The sequence below is a fragment of the Notolabrus celidotus genome, chromosome 4, assembly GCF_009762535.1.
Source record: "Notolabrus celidotus isolate fNotCel1 chromosome 4, fNotCel1.pri, whole genome shotgun sequence".
Lineage (NCBI taxonomy): Eukaryota > Metazoa > Chordata > Actinopteri > Labriformes > Labridae > Notolabrus > Notolabrus celidotus.
The window spans coordinates 30428249-30450825 of NC_048275.1; the positions used below are offsets into that span (position 1 = coordinate 30428249).

General features: G+C 39.2%; 1 protein-coding gene across 13 annotated transcripts in view; it reads right to left on the bottom strand.

Moving 5' to 3' along the window:
* The window catches only part of LOC117812061 (acylphosphatase-2-like), a 139005-nt gene that overhangs the window by 99272 nt on the left and 17156 nt on the right, over positions 1-22577 (bottom strand). For 8 of the 13 annotated variants that reach the window (XR_004631124.1, XR_004631123.1, XM_034682635.1 and 5 more), the window contains exons 2-3: positions 4702-4770; positions 3041-3142 (exon numbers count right to left, since the gene is read on the bottom strand). The exons of 2 other annotated variants lie outside the window; for them this stretch is intronic. Coding sequence is in view for 4 of the 11 variants with exons in the window: in XM_034682631.1 (XP_034538522.1) it covers positions 3041-3142; positions 4702-4770 (171 nt within the window). In the remaining 7 variants the exon portion in view is untranslated. Of the gene's footprint in view, positions 1-3040; positions 3143-4701; positions 4771-5450; positions 5503-22577 lie in introns of all 13 variants that reach the window. 3 more of the 13 variants (XM_034682636.1, XM_034682637.1, XM_034682638.1) reach the window with 3 other exon arrangements.

A 22577-nucleotide genomic window follows, 5' to 3' on the forward strand; every position in this document is an offset into this window, starting at 1 on the left:
GCAGGATGTTGTTGTAGAATCCAATCAAATAAGTTTCACTGTGTGTATTTGTGAAAATGAAGAAAGAGCCTCACAGTGCAACAGAGTGGATCAGCATGGAAAATAAAAGAGTTCTATGGCACAAAAAAAGACATTTGATTGGCACAAAATACTTGTTATGGGATATGTTCACCTGTTGCTTTTGTTACATCTGTGATATTAAATTAGTCACACAATACCTGTATATTTATAACACAGGTATTGTTTTTACCTGAGGTAACAATGTCTTACTGTATCTGAGGAACTCTTTAGCTGGGTTTGTCTGTCATTTCTGAACTAGAGGCCTCGGTTCCACCCTCATGGATTCTTTCTCCTCCCATTTGAAGTTTTTGTTTTTCCCTGAAGTGTAAGGAGGTGTGCCAACACCACCGTATCAAAGGTTAAAAGCAGGACTGTAATGTGAGTGAAATGTGAGACTGAAGGAAGAGTTTTAAGGCGTATCGCCGTCATGCTACGTTGACCAGACTAAATTTGCAAATGGTCTGTCTGGCCCAGCGCCAGCACTTTCCCTCGTCTCTTTCCACATTTCTTTTACTTTAGTCATTCTGTGTTACCAGGCCCTTAGGTTGACCTCTGATGCTTGTTTTTCCAATCCTGTCTTTTTCTGTCTCTCTCTCTCTGTGTTTGACTTTCGCCACCAACCTTTGTGGTTTTTGTATCTGAGCATTTTAAGTTTGACCTTTGCCGCCCATTCTTCCCCCTGTCAGCTTTCTTTCCTTTTCCTTTCTCAGCCTCTCTCCCTGTCCTTTCCTTTGCTTAATTGGTGTCTTTTCATCTGTCTGCCGTCTAATCAGGGGAGAAGAAGGTTAACTCTTCCTGGATTAGGCACCCCTGTGGTTCAGTGAAGACATGGACGAGTGAGGAGGAGATACAGTGATCACTCAGATCTGGGATTTGCCTTTCTTTTTGAAGCTCAGATCCATTTATGAATCACAGAGAAAGAGAATAAAGACAGCAGCAGACACATGTGTGAGCCATACTGTATGTATTTCGCTTGAACAGATGCCAAAATCCAGTATTATTATGTAAATGTTTGCTTTGCCTCGCTCTGTAATCTGTGTTCAGATTATTTCTGGAGAGAATCCTGTTGGTTAGTAAATCCGAGCTGTCCTCATCAAATGATCATGATCTCTCTGTCGGGGGTTTTGTTCTGGGTGGGGCCGTGGTTACGCCTGGTCAAACCTCTGTGCCAACCTTTCTGCTGCTCTGTCAGTGTGACCGCTGAGCCGTTTCCCAGAGACAAGCCGCCAGTTCTACCCTGTTGTTAGCAGAAAATTACCCACATTGATGGTTCAACTTGACGTGAGACATTTTCTCAGTTTTTAGGCTGTCATGTTACTCACAAGGTGACTCGAATAACAAGCGCAGAGGAAAAGTTGGGGTTCATAATAAAGTTGATGCAGTGAAAGAATAAGTTGATTGTAGAAGTAATTAAAGAATGCACATTTTCTCTTTGTCCGATCCACATGAGTGACTGAACGGAAAAAATAACTACTTTTCCTCAGCCCCAAAAGTCGACTAACTTTTTTGCCTTGTTCAGTCTAGACCTCTTTATTAAATTAAGCCATAATGACTGGAACCACCATCAAAGATGAGAGAACTTTTCATCATAGACACAACCTCTAGAAAGCACATTGGGCTGGCATACAGATGACACAACTTTTACAAATACATAGCACTCATGTGAATTTCCAAAGATTGTCCTTAAAAAGTCCCATGGAGAGGGGAAGACCTCTGACTGACATGAGCACTGTGGCATAATGTGAAGAAATCAGTGTGGGGTCCTTCAACATTTAAACACACTCAGTGTAATGATGAACGGTGTATCTTCTGGCACTGCTGCAGGACTTTTCTTTTCTTTCCTGATGTAACAGTGTGTTCTTAGATTCGTTCTGACACAGAAATTCAGAATTGCTTGTGACTAAAGTGGAAGTACAAGAGCAGATATTGTTTGATTGCTACAGCAGGAGGGTCAAAGAACAAAAGAACTACACACAAAGGTTCCTCGTAGTGCTGCTGCTTCTCACAGACCTCCACCAGTGTCAGTGCATCCATCGCTGCACAAAAGAGTCACTACAGTGTTTATGTGTTTGCAGGACCTACACTGACACTCACATAACGCCAGAGTGCTTACATCACTCAGCAGCCCTTCCTTCTGGAGGGTAATGTGACAGAAGTTTCATTGGTGAAAACAATATTTTAATCTGCTGATTTTATCACAGCAAGCTTGGCCTGCACTTTAACTAATTATGAAAACATATGATCGTGCTAGAGCCGTCATTGGCTGCATTTCAACACTTTGATCAAGTCCATATAAAATATGTGCAGAGGATGAAAATGTCTGTAAAGTGGTCATGTATGTACACTACTGAATATTAACAAAATCTGCCCTGCTTCATAGATATTTCATAGTTTTTGATTAGGGGTGTCTGATTCAGTTACTATAACTGAGTGCACCAGTCTGCAGCACCTTGAAAAAATGTAACATGAATCTGTGAATGACCCAGATTTAAGGTTATGATCGGTTCCACTGAGGTTCTGCTGTGCTTTCTCTGCAAACTGAGCCAAGCGTCGTCAGTAATGAGAAGCGGTTACAAACCTTTAGGGTTTTCCACATCTTGTGCTGCAACCTAGCATCGAGCGGCTGCTTCTGCTACGCGAAGATGAACAATAAAAATTGATTTTGAAAGAAAATTGCTCCAAACAATTTGATCAAGATGTAACCTGAATTCAATCTGACACATCTGCCAGAAAAGAGAAATGTAACTGTTTTCAAAGTTTGAGTTCAGTGTTAGTTTCCTTTGGTGCCAGTCAGCGCTGACACATGGAGGATTTTTAGACCAAAACCCATATTTGGTTTACAGTTAAGTACATGAGTGTAAAACAAGTTTAGCTCAGGACTCTGATAATGATAGATATCACATGTTTTGATACCCAGTCACCAACGAAGTAGTACAACAACTACACACACACACAAACACACACACACACACATACACACCTTCAGTCTGAGGATCTGTTGGGGGTTTGGCCTGCGTTCTGCTTCCACTCATCTTCCTCATTTCCATAAAAGTGACTTCACCTCTGGCTGTGTGTTGATGGTCTGTTAGGAAAAGATGAATTTCTGCTGCAGTGTTTCCGAACCTCAGCTGACACACACACACACACACACACACACACACACACACACACACACACACACACACACACACACACACACACACACACACACACACACACACACACACACACACACACACACACACACACACACACACACACACACACACACACACACACACACACACACACAATGCTCCACTTCCAGGAAAAAATGACAGAGGTGCGTTCAGCTCTCTCCAATCAGAGTCAGAGTGAGTGAAACCATCTCAGGTCTGATGTGTCATCCAGCAGAGTCAGAGTTTTCTTTGATTAAAGCTTTTGACTGACACTCTGACAAACAGGATTATGTTCATTTCACTTACTTTTCATCTCCTGCTTTGTAAGTAATGGTGCTTGTCATATTTGGCAGATCCATTATAAAACATGTATTTAAACTTGAACCTTAAAAGGTTTCTCCTCAGCTTTATTTTCTCAGCATTGGTAGAAGAGGTTTGTGGCCCAACACATCCTGAGGGCAGTGATGTGTTTCAGAATGCTTCATGGCAACTTGAACTGTACCATCAAGTATAACATTTAATACCAAATGTTACACTAATGACAATCCATACTTATCTCAACACACATGGACAAAAGGATGCATTAAGAAGTTCCTCGAGAGTTGCTGCAATGCAGGTTGTAGTGTACTTTTTTTGTTCTGAGTAACCCATTAGAAATCCACTGAGAGCTATTATCATAAATGCTCCAACAAAGCAAGCTTTTAGCTGAGTGAGCAGCTTATCTTCTGACTGATTTGATTTATATCAAGATGCCAAATAAAGTGTGAAAAACATTGATGAAACAAAAGTAATTTCCCTATTTTGCTCTGGACTAAGCACTATGGTGTAGGTCTTGGCGATAAATCGATCATGATAATTATCATTACATAATTTTTCTCAACATAAATACAACAAACGTGCGATAAAAAATTTAGATATTTATACCTGTAATTACACCCCCAACCACTGGTAAGGGAGGGGGCGCTAATGAGCCTTAAATATCAAAAAAATAGTTGCCACCCAACATAAACAGAAGAAGAATACAGCATTTAACAGACAATCATTTCGCTGGGAGACAACTTCTGCCGTGCATTTCGAACCCGTTTAATGTCCACCGGGACCATAGTACAACTGAACACTGAATAACCGTGATGCATTCACTGCACTACAAACTAAAACTTCACAAAAATCTCATCATACACAAAATACCTGCTTCCTGTTAGCACTGTCAACAATGAGGGATTCAAGAAGCTTATCAGAATACCAGATACAAGCTAACAGACTGTCTGGTTTCTTCAACTTTTACAACAAGACCAAAAATCTGCTTTTTCATCATGATAACATCTTTTTCAATATAACCCAGTTCTACTATGCTGTTTTCCAGAAACCCAAATAAGAATTGACCCAGTATTACTTTCATATACCATATTCTACCCAACATTTTGTGTGCATTTACAGTGTAAAATCATTGAGAAGAAAGTTAAACGAAGGATGAATAACTCACTGGTCGAGGCCAGCATGGACGATTCTTGATGGAAAGTTGAACACTGTCTCTTGGGAATGAATAAGGAAACTGTTGAGAAAAGGACAATCACGCCAGAGCTTTAAGTAGAACCACAAAGCGAAATACTTTACTGCAAATGATAAAAGAGGAAATATTTTGGAAGCATCTTTCTTTTGACATTGAACACACGGTAAAACTAACCCTTCAATGTGTATTACATTTTCAGTAAAGCTGTGGTGATAGTTGAACTCCCTTGAGATATTAAGACAATAAGCAACATAAAAGTTCAAAACATTGTTCTTTGTGCTCTGCAGCTGTCGTTAAAGTGAAAGCATACTGGTTCTTGTTTTTATTTAATCTTACCCACTGCAGCTTAACTTATCTATTTAGCACCTGCAGCAGTGTATCCACAGCTGAAAGCCTGCTCAGTAATTTTGCAGGATATTATAGTAATGCATTTATCTTTGTGGATTATTTATCAGAATCAGAAACATTCAGAAGACCTACTAATCTTATTCAGCCAACCCTCAGCTTACAGCTCTGTGATGAGTTGGAAGGGCTGTAAATTGGTTTATATAATATGTGTGTGATGTGTGGAATTGAAAATAAAGTGTTTTACAAAGAGAGAGAGAAGCAGGATAGGCCTACATTATCACAGACTCTTAAAGCTACAAGCACGTATTTGAAAATATTTCTTTCATACCCTATTAACCAAAATATAATCAACAGCAGTGGACAGGGCCACTTACCTGTGAAGCTAGCATACCCCTAATGACTGAAGCCAGCCGTCACTCACAACAACTGAGCCAAGGGGAGGAAAGATGGAGAGACAGTGATAGACGATTAAATTTGTCAACAGTTGAAGAGGAGTTGTGATTGTTAATATTGAGATAATAGTTATAAATGCATCAGAGTCCGCCTCAAAGCAGGCTTTTCCAAGAGACTGAGAGAAAGTGTGTGAATATGAGTACAGAAAAACTGGTCTAGGGTACGCCCATCACTAAAACCATCATCCAGCAGAAAGCCTATGAGATCACCATAGAGGGTACATGTGGTTGTTTTTTTAGCTGAGACAGATAACAGCCTCATAACTGCCCAGATAATGTAAGACAAGCCCCACTCTGACCACTTTTAAGTCCAGACTAAAAACATTCCTCTTTTAAGCTGTTTACTCTACACTCTTATGGATGCAAACCCATTTTTAAACCATAGTTATTATTTCTTTATTAACAAACTTTTGCCACTTTCTATAAACTCTAAGGATTTTCTTTTAATTTCTTTTAACAAACTGAATTTTAATTACATATTTTAATTAATTTGACTTTTTTCTTTCTTAATCTTATATTTTAAAGTATTTTATGTTTTAATGCTTATGTTTGTTTAATGTTATATTTTACAATTTGATATTTTGCAATTTAATGTCATAATTTAAAATTGGATAGTAAGACTGCAAGTTAAGGACTTCAAAGCAGTGACGGGGGCTGATTATTTATGATAATTCTAATAATCCTTCTCAACAGAAAACAGACCCAACACTATTTAGTATGTTTGTTAAGTTATACACTACCGGTCAAAAGTTTGGACACACCTTCTCATTCAATGGTTTTTATTTATTTGAATTATTTTTGACATTGCAGATTTATTTATTACTAATTTGAAGTCATCAAAACCATGAAATAATCTGGTTTTGCCATAATATGGATTACAACAGTAGTCAAATAGGGCTTTCCATTGCGTACCAACCTTACCTCTGGACAATACATCTGATGGTCTCAAACACATTTTAAATGATTTGCTAACCATCAACTTCTGTTTTTATCAACATTATTCACAGCATCTAGACTTTTTTGGGGGGAAAAGAGGTGGTAAACACAGATATACTACAAAAAAAGAGTAGATAAACAATAAATTCATTAGATGTATAAAATGAGGTCAGTTTGCATACAAATAAGCAAATACAATGGTCACAACTGTTTGTTTTGAGGTAGTAGAGGGGAGGGAGCTGAGCTGGTAGGTAGAGCTTTCAAATAACCGGTCAATCTATCTTCCAAACCTCACCTATAGTTGTTGGTTGCAATAAAATAGTCTGTCGAGGTGGTTGGGGCATTTGATGAATGAACAGTATAGTATAGTTTGTATCTGTAAACATCTATCAATCATCTAAACTATAAGTGCAAAGAAGCTTTGGTCTGCAGGTGACTTTCAGGGGAAATTAGTATTTTTTCCTTGTTGAGATAATTATTTTCTATTTAAAGACGCAGACACAGTAAACCTGTCTTTTCTGTTATCATACATCACTCTGCTCCTCTCCCTGTTTATTGCCGCTCATATTTTCACTTAAAGATGTATCAGGTCCATCTGGATGTCTTTGAAAGCAGCAGAGAACATTGTGTTCTCTGGTTTGTTTGCTCTGTTCCTTGTCTTTATCCGCTGTTCTCAGTTGCCTCTTTAGTTTCCATCTGATTGAAAACACATCAGAGGGCCTATAAGCCGTTAACCCTGTGGACCTACTGTATGTACCTACACCCGCTGAAGCTGACATAGGATCCGTCTCGCCACTGCTTCTGTAATCCATCGAGTGCAGGGATCGCCACCCTGCCAGATTATCCCTGAAATCCAGGGAAACCTCTTAAGTGCAACTTTAGGCGAATCTTTAGATAGAAATCAAGGATTTTGTGTTTGGAAAAACCCAAATATTTCCATTCTTCAGATTGGGATTATGGGAAAAAAAAAAAAAAAGTGCACTGGTTTTTGCATCTCAGTAGTTTCCCGACCTCCCCGGAGCTTTTCACAATGAGCCACGTTCTAGGTCTCAGTGTACGATAACGCCTGACCTCTTGGGTGCAAATCCCACAGAGACGCTCATCTGGATCACAGACTGTATATTTCAAAACATCACATACAGCCCTGTACACACAGGACACTATGTACACACAAACAAGCCAAGAGTCAATGAGCTCACAGCAGAGTATTCTCTCTGATGGGTGGAGAAGATTTCCTCAGGGTCGAGGAGCTCTGCAGAGGTTCAAGCCCCAGCAGAGTCAGACAACGTTGAACGGAAGTGGCAGGGCCAACCTGGCGGGGTCTGAAAAGTGTAAGGACTCCTTAAGATAAAAAAAATTGTATAAAATGTAAGCTCTCCCATAAACAGGACCAGATAACATGAATGTTTTACGGTGCAACTTGATTGAAACCATAGACTGTATAATAAATGGACTTAAGGGCTGTCCCATTACGCGCACTTCATCGCACTTACTCGCTTGGGCACTTGATGTGCGCGTTCATGGGCTTAGTGTCACTGCGCAAGTGTGTCCCGTTTCTCCAACAATCAAAAGTGCAGCGTGCTTGATTTGCACTTTATCTGTACTTATGGTAAGACCGCATCTGAGTGGTATTAGCCCAAGTACAAATCCCACAATGCATCTTGTTAGTGAAGTTTATTCCCACTAAGTTATTATGAAGAGCCACAAGATTGCCCGCTGAAGAAAATGTCAATGTAAGAAAGATGTTTGAAAGATGCAAAATTGGTAACTTTATATTATATTCACATCTTAACAATCCATTTAGCTATACATTTTCAGTAAGCCGGTCGACGGCAATTAATAACGTTACAATTTATTTTATAAAGGGATCACGTATGAAACGTTCCAATCAATCAACTAGAGAGTAAAGAATGACCTGTGTACTGAGTACTTTTATCCTTTGTAATTTATTCTAATCAGATTGTGACCACGTATGATTCACTATCTGCAAAGATGTTGTTATTGTTCTTAATTTGGAGCTTTTTTAAATTACAGTCACATATTACAGTTGATGTGTTTCCAGCAAAACATCCTAGGAATCAATATACAAATTTCGCTCTCTAGGCCTAAGTTTTACCATTAATCTCTGGTGGCTCCTCTGAAGAAATTACCAAAGCAGAGCGCCAGATAATGCCAAAACAATCAGCTGCATTTTTTTGTCTTACACAATGATATCTTTTCAATCTACTGTCTGATGAAAAGGGGCAAGTGTGTTCCAATTGCTTTTAACAATCCCTTCGCACTTGACAAATAAATACGTGCTTACACACGATACACAATAGTTCCTTTAACGTCACCAAAGTATGTGCGTAACCAAGCAGTATGGAGTAATGGGACAGGGCCATAGTCTCCATGACGTCAGCCATTTGTTTGTCCACGGTTGCCATATTAAAATACTGACTTAATCTAACTAACCTAACAAGCAACAGGTTAAAATAGAGGCACACAGCCTAACTTGTGAACCACTTGCAAATCCCAAAACTGGGCGTCTGTTCCAATCTCAGAAAGTGCTGTATCACCCCTAAATTCGGAAATCTTTTAAAGCCATCTAGTTTTAAGTCCAATGATCAATAGTTATGTTCCAGGACGTCTGCAGGGTCCCCCAGCTTAAAATTATCATTATTTAAACTTTTTAAAAATCTAAATAGCAACCGCAGTAGATTCAGTTTGATAGAAATACACTAGGGTTGATTTGGTCCACTATTTTTTGGTTTTAAATTACGTTTTTGGGACTCCCCAAAAGATTACTTTAAATATTCTGTATCTTGTTTATTTTGATGAAAATAGTCCCACACATCTGAAAAATGGAAAATAAATAAAAAATAAATGGAGAAAGAAAGTTGTTTTTACATTTTCCATTATCTTCATTTGACCATTAGGAAATAACAAATTGTTGTTTTGTTTTGCTGTAGTGATAGGGGCTGGTGTGAATCAAAATCGAGGTAGAACGGACAACAATTAGTTGATATTTATTTTTTTATCCAATTAAAATATTTATCTTTTTTCATTCTTCTTATCAAAACTTTCTTTCCCTGAGCACTGGACTGGGTGTTGGGTACGATAGGATAGATAGGATAGGATAGGATAGGATACGTATTGCAGTACTTTGCCACAAAACCACGGGCTGAGTGTGCCGCTGGCCTAAACTAAGTTGGTTGTATCTCCTATGTTGGGTGTAGCTACAACCAACTCTTGCACCTAACTTACTCTGAGTGCACCAAGCCTCAAACAAACAAACTAAAAAAATATATTGATATATATCTCTAGGTTCTGTATCATGAGAGTTGCATATGTTTTTAATTTTCTTTCAATTCTTTTTTGGGGGGATGAGCGGGGATGGTCTATATACTTCTTTATCAGGATGGAGGCTTTAGTTTCCGGTCTATGCTCAAGCAGGCAGTGTATGAAGCAGAGCATTAATATCACCATCTGTGCCGCAGGGATTTAATGCGGTTTACTGATCAGGATTTGACAAGCTGTTTTCAATACACATATTCAAACATTTTCAAACAACACACTGCAAGCACTTGGTTTCTAGTGCATCCTGTGAAATGCAACCTAATGCGTCTGCGGCCATAACCGAGGACGGAATGTCTCTGTTATTTAGGGAGTAATTACGGCTTCAGAGTTTCAAGATAGATTGTCTCAGGTTTCAAAGTGCTGCAGGAAGTAAAAGAAGACTAATCAGTTGTAACAGAGGAAAGATTAAAGGCTGATCATGAACTATATGACCAACAGTTTTACATATGATTATACATGTCATCACTGTCTATGAAAACCTTGGAACTTGTGATCAGTTATAGAGCCAATACATTCACTAAATAAACACTGATTTTCTCTGCTGCTGTGGTGGTAAAAGTACTATTTTGTGAACGAAAGTTTCAATTGATTGCACATTTAAACTTTGATATGAACTTCTTGAGCAATTTGCTCTGGCTCTATTATGGTAGATTCTTGCCGTTATAAATATGAGATGTGCTTCATTAGATTTCTTCTTTTTTTTGCGATTGTTGAACCTGTTGAGTTCTGAGTCAGAGAGCAGGTTACATCCTGGACACAACAGCAAGTGATACTATAAAATTGATCCATGGAACTTTTAACTAAGTTCATTTTTTTAATCTTCGCTGTCTGTGATTATTTGGCTCTTGTATCTTAGTAGATATTAGGGCCTGTTTCCACTTATGGCATTTTTTTTGTGCTGACAGTGCCTGTTTATCATTACAAAAACAAAGTTAAGCTCTGCGTTTTCAGTGTCCTTAGTGCAAAAGTACCCTTGGCATTGTCTCTTTTTCCCTGCTGCTGCCCATAGATTGTATTAAAAAAATGAACATAGTATCCCTGTCGTCACCCATCTGTTTCTGAAGTCCTGTTTTGAAGCCAATCATTGGCGGGTGCCATATTGGAAACGCTGAACACAACCTAACTTGTCCGAGCTAGTTTGAGGTAAAGACGCGGGCCTTTATCCTTTTTGCTAACAGCTACAGGGTGCCTGCCTGTCAATCAAATCAGCCATGCCCTTATTTAGGAAATGTGCACGCACATCAACACACCAAGCCACACTCTCAGGTATTCTTCTTCCATTTAGCTCACTACACCACCCACCCACTTGAGCACAATGGGATCCAGAGCTTTCAATCGCTCTGCTCTCCTCATCTGGAACTCCCTCCCTCCAGACATCCATAACATCGCCTCTCTTTCCATTTTCAAATCCTGCCTCAAAACACATCTTTTTAAACCGTCATAATTACTAGGGATGGGCATTTACCATAATCCTTGTAATCGATTACTGGAAAATCCTAATGAACGATTACTCGAGTACTCGCAATTATTATTTTTTTTAACGGTAAACAAAAATAAATAAATAAAAGTCCGTCGGACACGGAGCTACCAGACCAGAGTTGTAGTAAGTTCTGCTGCCTTTTCTTCATACATCTCTTCCACTCTCGTAGTTGTTGCTCTCCGGAATGGTAGCTCTTACTCCGGCTCGACTAACGCGATCAGCTCTTTGAAGCCTTCTCCTTCCACAAAACTTAATGGGAGCATATCTCCAGTTACTGTTTTGGTTATTAGCAGGCTCATTTTCTCCACTCTGGTTTCATCACAACGACGTGTGCTAACAGGGCGAGCAAAAGACGTGATGCAAGACTGCCTGTTATCTGTTTCCGCTGTTTTCTCCTTGTGCTTTAAGTGTATGTGGTTAAACATCAAACTAGTATTTCTATGGTATGTAAGTTTAACGCCACATATCTTGCACTGCACATTAACTTCATCGTTTTTTCTGAAGTACTTCCAGACATTAGTTTTTATAACTGACATGCCGCAGACGGTTCTGTGTTTGTTGTGCTTTTGCTTTCGGTTGAATAACATGTTCCTAAAGTGTTGCCGTAGCTGGCGTAAAACAGTTGTTTTTGCTCAAATCTGGCTCGGTGTGTTCTAAAGCTGAAGCTGTGGCCAGAGACCTCATACGTTTATATCCTGTTAATTATTTTCCTATCTAGTATATTCAGTTAGTTGAAAACAAAAAGCACATGGACACACATGTAACGCTGTATGATTTCACTTATGTTGCCAGGTGCGCAAGTAACAAAATGCTATTCCAATAATTGGGTCAACGGCGAGTACTCGAGTACTCGTACCCATCCCTAATAATTACTCTGACTACACTTTTTTATACTGTATCTTGTCTTGTTGATTTTATCAGTATCATTTTTATATTGTTCTTCTGTTAAAACTCTACCCTGTATGGTGACCTTGAGTGCTCTGAAAGGTGCCTCTAAATAAAATGTATCATGATTATTAAAACTCTTAAGTTTAATATCTTAAAAAATATCAAGACCCCCCCCCCCCTACAATGTGTGCAGAAAGATAATTTAGCCATTCAGACCTAAACCGTTTTTTGAACCTGGCTGTAAATGTGTTTATTATTGCTATAAAGATCGTCTTTTTTGAATTGGTGTGTATGTGGTTTCTGGTGTTTCTGCAGCCATCCCAAGCGGCAACCTCCAGTCTAAAAATATGAGTCCAATGCGGAAGTGTTAGAAGCTGCAGTTCATCGAGGATCCGCTTGAGGCTGGCTCCGGAAGTACCGGAAGTCACATACACATGAATGGGAAAAAGACAATCTTTGCAGCAGAAATAAACATGTTTACAGCCTGGTACAAAAGACAAGTGTAGTCTGGATAGCTCATTTCTCGATGGTCTCTCACTGTGAGGGGGGTGAATTTTTTTCTAACGCGGCAATTTTGAAGATATTGAGATTACAAGTCTTCCAATGAGAGGCACAGCTGCTTGCGGGAACACTGTAGCTGTTGGCTAAGAGGCTCAAACTCCGCCTCTTTACGTCACACTGGCATGACAGCAGCAATATGGCTGCCGCCGACGATCTGCCTCAAACAGCGCTGCAGAAACAGATGGGTGACCTCACTTGCTGCTGCTGCCACATTTGTTAATGTCACTTCTCCATCACCAACCAATCAATAACAAAAGGAGGAATAACTCCTGATATCAGCTCTGTCAAAAACAATGGCAAAGGTCTATATGTAGGAGAAACTAACAAAACTTGTATTTTTTTAAGGTATTATTTTCAGGTCTAGAGCTGCTGCTAATGATACGACACAATTTATATCAGTTGTTTTCACATTTATTTGTAAAATTCCACTGAAGAAAAGCAAAAATAAAGCATACAGACAATTTTAAAGCAGTGTACATAGTCATTACTAAGGGAAGCAGAAGTGCTTCAGGACATTTGTAACCTAGCAACAGAAGAAGCTGGGAATAAAAGCTCTGAAATTAAAGTGGTTGGCTCTGTCAGTGGAAAGAATGTTGTAAATGGACACAGGCCCTAAAGACTGAACTTACAGGGCCCAGTGTTTTCCCTGGGATCATTTTAAGCTACTGTGCTAAAACTTAAGTTTTATTGATTGTTTGTATACTTACCTTTTTTTGTGCCAAACTGTTTAATGTTTCCACCATGATGAAGCAGCACAATTTTAATTTCTGATGAGAAAGGGAATTAAAACCGCAAGCGGATATGTGCGGGCCCTCGTTCAAGCACCGCGTGATTTGCACGACCGCCTGATGTGCACTACCGCCTGATGTAAGCCACCGCCTGATGTATGCCACTGCCTGATGTAAGCCACCGCCTGATGTGCAGCAGGTGTTGCTGTGCTGCCTAGGCTGAAACTGTGAGCATACTCGTGCAGTCATCAGCATAGTGTACATTGCAGTACTGCCTGTCACCAGTAGGTGCTGCTGTGACTTTAATTATTTTTTAAAGGATTGTTCATCAGAGATCATTATAGAAAGAGTTGTGATCACAAGCATTTTAAAAACAGTAAATACTCATTGCGTCCATTATGTGGCGCTATTCATATGACAAACATGTGTATATAGATGAGTCAAGGCTGGGTCCATGATGAAACATGTAAAATTTGGAAGAGATCTGGTATTGTATGTAAATGTCAGTACAACGTATTTCCTGTGGGTGGCGCTATGGCTGTAGTAGATAAATGAGTCCATAGGTGTGTTGAGGGATGGACCCTGATCATGTGTATGTAACTTCAAACAGATTGAACACTGTATGAAGGAGCTATAAGTATTTCCTGTTTAATGGCGAGACATCAAAGTTTGAGGCGTGGCCACGCCCACATCCATTGACTTACGAAGATTCCTTCGACAAATGTTCATCTCCAATGTGACAACATTCTGAGCGAAGCAGGAGTTGATTAGATAAAAACTGTAGGACATGTGATTTTCTGCTGCCAGTAGGGGGCACTATATGATATTGGTGAATGCTTGCCTATAGAGGCGTTCAGGCTGGGCCCTTATCATGCATGACCGGCCTGAGCCTGATCCATTATTGCATATGAGAGATATTACTGTTTAGAGGTTGCCAAATGTCCTCCAAATGTAGCAAGGTGCCACGCCCACACCAATTGACTTAAAGAAATTCTGTCTGATATCTTTTGATCGTCAATGTGTCTACTTCAAAATGTTCATGGTCTGGAGTTGATCGGAGCAAAATTGTAGGAGGAGCTTACATAAATACGTAATCTTGCGAATCGGGTGAAATCAAAATGGCCGACTTCCTGTTGGGATTTCACCACGACATCAAGAGGATTTTTTGTAGGTCTTGGCGTGATACCTTTCCAAAAAAGAATTCATGCATGTATGTTGAACCGTATTATGGGGCTGGCCTTTTTCAAATTTTCAACTTCAAGGGGGCGCCGTTTAGCCATTTTGGGGAACTTTTTTTGCGGGACCCCAAAAATATCGAATTTTTCACCAGGCCTGGTGCATGTGCAACTTTTGGGGACTTTTGGGCCGCGTTAAGGGAAGCAAGTTGGGGATTCAAAAGTCGGGAGAAAGAAGAAACAAACAAACAAACAAACAAAGAATAATAATAATCACTCGGGTTTCAAAAGGGCCTTCGCCGACCTTGTCGGTGCTCGGGCCCTAATTAAGTGTTTAGGAGTTGCAGTCAGGGGATAAATGAGTCACACATATGTAGATTTTCTTTATGATATGTAGGCTTTGGACCTGTCTGAAACCACAAGACAATGCTGATGTATTAGAAGTTTTCTATGAAAATCACACACTGCAGATCCATAAAGTTTTGTACGTAATTGAATTCACATTGCTTGCAATCATATTTGAACCCAAACTACTATCATTTTCATACATATAAGCAAGTCTTATTGCTGCACAAAACTGACCAAAATGGAACCATTTCACAGCATGTATCACATTACACATGTCTATAAAGCATGCACATGCAGATAAAATACATGTTCTCTGTAATCAGTAGTTTGATTAAGAATTATGCTTTTGTGGGATGTATAAGAGTAGCACCAAACCACTTCAGCTTTGGATTATTACAAATAAAAAGTACCAAGAAAACTGTAAAACTAAAAGAAATCAACCTTAATGTAACCATGATACAAAAAGCAGAGAGGGTGCGGTCAGATAGTCTAAGTGAAGTTGGACTGATAAATGTACGTTGTTTCAGTGTATGTTGCAGATAAATGTTTCTATGTATCTCACACAGGCTGTTCTTTAATGTCTACCCGGTAACTGATGAGTCATCAGAGGAAGCTAATCCTCTCTGATAATCAGGCATCTGGAACCTATGACAATCAGAGCACAGGAAGAGCTCAATCATTGAGACGACACACACACTAACATGTATTATTACTGTACATGTACACTCAGGAGATGTAATATTCTGCAGGAAGTACAAAAATAGCTGTACCTGCATGACAAAAATCTTCCTTAACAGCATACAATGAACTCAAACACATCCAGTAAATTTTTTGTTGTTTTGTAAAAAGTGTTTCTGTAGATACATTAAGTTTATGTACACTCACACAATGTATGGAAACAGTGAAGTAGTTTCCTGTCCTCCGTCCTCATGGTTAATAATCATCATGAGCAGCAGGAGATCAGTTTCACAGGCCAGTCACATGATCACAGACTCAGAAACCACTCGAGCCACCAGTTACCATGATCACAACCGAAACATGATAATTCATCTTAAGCTGCAGCTGTCGGAGTGAATCTGAGTCACTTCATCATTGCTCTGTCACAACCAAAAACACTTGGTCAAATCTCCACTTCAGCTTTAGTTTAGTTTATTTATAATAGATTAATTTTGCATGCCCAGGTTCAGATAAAGCTTTACTGATCAGAGAGGAAGGTTTAAATGGAAAATGCGAGCAGAGGAGGTAAATATTTTTTGTTGGGTGGTGGGTTTCACAACTTTGGTGACCTGTTAGCTCAGTCAGACTCAGAATTAGGACTTCTGAAAAACATATATCAACCACTAGCAGCTTGTTTTAGCTGCAAAGCCTGTCCATGTGTCTTTGGTGATTGGCACTGTCTCGCCGGGCGATATTGAAAAAGATGTCATCACTATAACATTTTTCATATCAGTTGATATCAATAATTATCCTGATAAATATTGAATCATTATTTCATTTAAATTTAAAGGCGACTCGACAATGACACAATACAGAGAGGTGCAAGTTTTTGAGTCTACTTGAAAATGTAACTTGTGATGAACATCATTCAAATGTTGGCATGAAATTTGGTATGCATCTTTCCATTATCTTTATATTTAACTGGAGCACATGGAACATTTTCTTTGAATTTAATTTAAAAACATCTTATGACTGTACACATTTAAGATCTACGTTTATGTAACTGCTGGACCTCAATGGAGACGGTCAAAATGGAGACTTGAAACAGAAATAGACATTTTAAAATAAACACAAAGCTTAAAAAAAAGCTTTCAGAGAAAAGTCTTACAAACCAAACCAGTTGTTTCAACCTCAGGCATCTCTCCTTTGTGCTGTTGACCTCCATTGTTTAAATCACATCAGTGAGCCACACTGCTGCACTGTGAAACATGTTCCCTCTTTGCCATTAGCACACTGTGGTTCATTTTGACTCCCACATATACCGTCTTACTGCCCTAAATACTCAGTAGAGCACCAAATGTGCATTAATCCACTGCTTAAAAAAAGTCCCAACCAAATGCACTGCTTCCTGTTTGTTTGATCAAAACTACAGTGAGCAGCTGTTTGGGGGAATTGCTGAGCCTTTAAACAAATAAAAGTATATATCTGAGGGGAGCTCAGATAAACAAAGCCTTTGCTGATGATATAAAAAAAACATGGTGAATTTGAAAATAAATCCCATTATTTTTAGGTTGGTAAAATTCTGTTTACTGTAAATTTATTGTCTTTATTAAGAACATTTACACTGCACAACCATGTGGATATACAATAGGACTTCTACGAACACTGATACTTTTTCTCTTAAAAGGAGTTCCCACCATAGAAAAACATGGTTCTCAAGAGTTGTTTCAAGGTGCCTTTCAGCATCTTTTCTAAAGCCTAAGGGTTCTTTAAAATTGCTGCTGCAGGCCGCCACAAACGATTATTTTAGTCACTGATTATTTTTGTGATTAGTCGACTAATCGGATCATACGTAAATTGCAGCTTATCGCACCACTATGCAGCTGCTCTAATATAACCATCATTCGTTTCCAGCTTGAAGTGTTTAAGGTGTGTGCTAACTACAAATAAAGACAATTAAGATGATAGTTCATTTAACTTTTAATGAACTTTGCAGCTTGTAGCAGCATTTCTGACATTTTTTAATGTGATAGTGCAAAATAAAATGAAGGCACAATGGTAGCAAAGTTGTCCATTGAAGAAGAATGTATTTTTTTTAGCACTGTAACGTAGCGTTATAAAATATTAGCGTCATCACATTTCCTATTCAAACATGACATCGCTGTTAAATAAATAGCTCACTGTTGACGTTAATGTTAGCACCTAACTAGCCCATTAGCTTACCGAGACGACTGTCCCTCTTCGTCAGAAATTGAATCAGCCACGACATGCTTCCTTTTCAGATGCTCGTGCATCGCCGTCGCACTACCATGGGCAACTCAAGCTTTTTCTTTTTATGTGGAAAGATACATTTCAAGCTAATAATGGAGTGTTAGCTTAGCTTGATTAAATTTCTGTACGCAATGCGTGGCAAATTTTGTTGTATGAAAGTGTTGCACAATTACTAATGTGATTGTCTTAATTTCTACATTGTTATTTCAAGTTTTTATGGAAATTAGATTTTCTGAAGTAAAATTCTATGTATGTACATGATTTATTTATGTATTCAAAAGAACTGGAAAGGAAGAGTAAGTTTTATTATGGATTTACTCATACCGTTTAAATGTTTTTTGGTACCTACACAGAATGTTAAATTACTGAGTACATTTTACTGACATTTTTTAGAACGCATTTGAATCCGCGCATGCGCTCTAAAGCAGAAGAAGACATCCCTTGGTAAGACAGACTTTTGCATTAGTCACTCTGGTGTAGTGTTTTCTGATTTGCCGTTGTGTTTTCTGAATTGCTGTTGTGAGTTGCCCTTCAGGGCCACCGTAAGAAGCGCAAGAGGGAGATCGCACAACAAACAATCTGGTATCGTTAATTAACATATCTTTCCTGCAGCCAATATTATCAGACGCAAATCACAAACCATGCAAGTAACTTTATTCATTGAATAACCATGGAAGGCAAGTTCTTTGCATTGCACATTCTTCTCTTTTATTTTGGAAAAATGCTCACAAACTTTCGAGCTCCTTAGCAGGCTAGCCATGATACTGTTTGGGCACAACTTTTCCGGTGACATCACGGCTGACCCCGATTACCACGGCTGACCCCGATTACCACTACTGCGCATGTGCGTCAAGGACAGAAAGGCAGACAAGACAGCGGAAGGTACAGCGGCAGTTTCGAGAGAAAAACAAAGCTTCAAAAAGTAAACGATGACGTCGATTATTATATAAGTCTTCAGCGATTTTGAACGTCGACAACTAGTCTTGGCAGCCCTACTGCAGGGTATCTCAAAACAGCCACTAAAGGGTAAGAAAAAAAAACTGTAAGATCAGCAGGTAAAGGTACCTTGAAACAGATTCTGAGAGGTGCACTGAAAGAGCCATCCATATCATAAAGCCTACAGTAGTCCGTAGTGTTCCTTAATACAGATGTTTAAAGAAGCCACAGCTTCAGAGAGAAGATATTTCAGAATACACAAAAAAGAGACTGGAGAAAAAACACGATCTACAGGATCATCAGTCCTTCTGAAAATTGAGTGACACTCACGGTCTGAGGACAAGTGTATCTCTGTCTGACAGCAACACACACCAAAACACACGCACACACACACACGCACATACACACAGCTGTCCTGTACCTCAGCCCCAAGGGAAGGAGACACACGCACGATTGCTCATTTCATACAGACATGGGTATAGAATGTGCATACACACTTGCTTAGTCATACACACAAACTTACACACACAAACCCACAAGTATACAGTCACTCCAAGACAAGCACTCATGCAGAGAAACATGCATAAAGTCACAAATTTTACACACAGTCTCAAAAACCAATGTGTACACAGAGAGAGAGAGAGAGAGAGAGAGAGAGAGAGAGAGAGAGAGAGAGAGAGAGAGAGAGAGAGAGAGAGAGAGAGAGAGAGAGAGAGAGAGAGAGAGATAGAGAGAGAGAGAGAGAGAAGAGAGAGAAGTGGTAGTAATGACATACTGCATGTCTTATTTAAATAAAGGAACAATTTGGGGGCAAACTAACAGATGAGTCCTCTGAGGCAAACTACTGTCAGACCAACATCCAGCTAAAAATAACCCGTAGTACTTGTGATGATGTTATTTTTAACACTTCTAACCATTTATGTTAACAACACAGCAGCACTTTATTCATTGTAAATATTTTAACATTTTGGGCAACTCAAGCTTTTTCTTTTTATGTGGAAAGATACATTTCAAGCTAATAATGGAGTGTTAGCTTAGCTTGATTAAATTTCTGTACGCAATGCGTGGCAAATTTTGTTGTATGAAAGTGTTACACAATTACTAATGTGATTGTCTAATTTCTACATTGTTATTTCAAGTTTTTATGGAAATTAGATTTTCTGAAGTAAAATTCTATGTATGTACATGATTTATTTATGTATTCAAAAGAACTGGAAAGGAAGAGTAAGTTTTATTATGGATTTACTCATACCGTTTAAATGTTTTTTGGTACCTACACAGAATGTTAAATTACTGAGTACATTTTACTTTTTAGAGCGCATTTGAATCCGCGCATGCGCTCTAAAGCAGAAGAAGACGTCCCTTGGTAAGACAGACTATTGCATTAGTCACTCTGGTGTAGTGTTTTCTGATTTGCCGTTGTGTTTTCTGAATTGCTGTTGTGATTTGCCCTTCAGGGCCACCGTAAGAAGCGCAAGAGGGAGATCGCACAACAAACAATCTGGTATCGTTAATTAACATATCTTTCCTGCAGCCAATATTATCAGACGCAAATCACAAACCATGCAAGTAACTTTATTCATTGAATAACTGGCCCGGACAAAACTTCAGAATAAAAGCCTTGTGTGAGGAAAAACAAGTGGAATCTCTCCAAACAAAATGAACCATCTTGTGCTTTTATTTTGAAAAGCATTCCCCAAGTGTAATCATACTTCATTTTTCATGCTTGATACACAAATATCGCCGACACAATGTTAAGCCCTCAACTTAACATTTTGGCCACCACACCACACAATTCCACATCAGCGCTGTAACTGAGCTCTGCCAGTACCACACCTCTGTTCTTACACATTGCTTCCCACAGCCAAATATTGGTGTCCCAGTGTGTGATTACACATTGCGTTACAGTGTTTCGGATGTGCAAGAAGCATGGCTTGTTAACACACAGCGGGAGTGCCACATACACCCACACACGCACACACACAGACATGCAAGTACACTGAACACTGTTCCGCCCTGCTGGCTCAGATGCTACACATCACCACCTTCTGCCCCCATCCCGCCCCCATTACCACCTTATAGGGAGGATCAGAGGTGGAAAAACTTTGCCTTACCACTACGCCTCTGTACGTTACACATTACAGATGACGCGTAACAGGGGTGTAAATATCCCACCTTGAAATGCCAGTATGTAAGGTACCTTACATTTTCAGTGCAGGTGAGTCATGCTGCTCATGCTAGTAGTCTGATTACTATGATCCGTTAACATTTTAAAGGAAATTCAAATCAAGCCGTTCTTCAGACATCACATAGTCAACACTCTTCCTTTGTCAATTGATGTTACTGAGCAGTTCAGTAAGTCAGTCAGTTCCCAATCAGACCAGCTTTGAATTTGAAGTACTCCGTGTTCACCTGTGCAGGGTGTGGATGTTTTGTTTTGGAGGATAACTCGCTGTTGTGACTGGTAGTGGAAATGTTGAGTCAGAGGCATTACTTCTCTCTGGAAGCTGAGGCTCACAGTACATGTAAATGAATGAATGACAGGTGCATGTCTACCTGACCAGAAAACAGTCCGACTTGCCTTCCTTGCCAACACTGCCTCCAAGTGAAGATGCAGGCAATCATTTTTCTTCCTCTCTGTCCAGAAATTTTTACTCTCTCTAGAACTTAAACTAGAGCCACATTTCACCTACAAGTACCGACCATTGGCAAATACCAATAACAAACTGTTTTGAATACAAAAGCTTCACAATTTTGCTATACTGTGCAAAACTACATTTTATTCATGTGACTTCGATGTGGCAACCAGCAGTGCTAAAAAATAATCCACAGGGCCAAAACCTTGCAGTTCCTCCTTCAGCCATCTGAGGCTCCAAAAGCCAGTCAGTCCCAATAGAGCTGGATAAGTAAAACTTCAGAGCAGAGTTAAAGACATTAACAGACTGATGCAAAAATCTGTTTTCGTCTCTAAATTGAATTTCTAAATTTATTACCACTTTTTAAAGTCTGAATTTAATAAAAGTTACATCTCTGGAATATTTTGCTGTAGATAGATGGATAAAAATGTCATGGTCTCTAGGGGTGAATGGTAAATGCTGTTGGCTATTTTGTTATGAGTCAAATTAGCTAATTTAGTCATTGAATTGAACCTCCTGGTCTTGTTTGAGTTGTTCATGCGTTCTGGAGATTTATCACAAAAATATCAATCAAACAGTGAGCCTTGCTGCAAAGTTTATTGTAGCTAACTTGTGCCTGTGCAACAGAGTGACAATAGTCATTGGATTGTTCCAGCAGAGAGGAATAGCTTACCTGATATGTATTGTTGGCCAAAAGCTAGTTCTGCCAACTGAATACTAAAAGCTTTCTTGACTTTTTTAAGTTTAATTTGTTTTACAATAACTAACCAACTTTGGTTAGCTACCATCACAAATCAGATTTTAGTCACTGGGAAACACAAACTATGTCCCAGGTCAGTGGTATGATTCTTTGAAGGACGCATGCTGTGTAGATTTCTCTCCAACGGTACACTTGCATCTAGGGATGTAAACTCGATTAATTGATTGTTAAGAACCGAATCGAAACATGCATTTCTGTTTTCAATTTTCCGTCACGTGGAACAAACATCATGTGGTCTCATATTACACTCAGCTATCAGGGAGGTGTTTTAAGTTTAAAGCATGTTTCGATGTGAATCAGCTGTTAAAGGTGTTGTGCACAGCGGAGCCGTTCA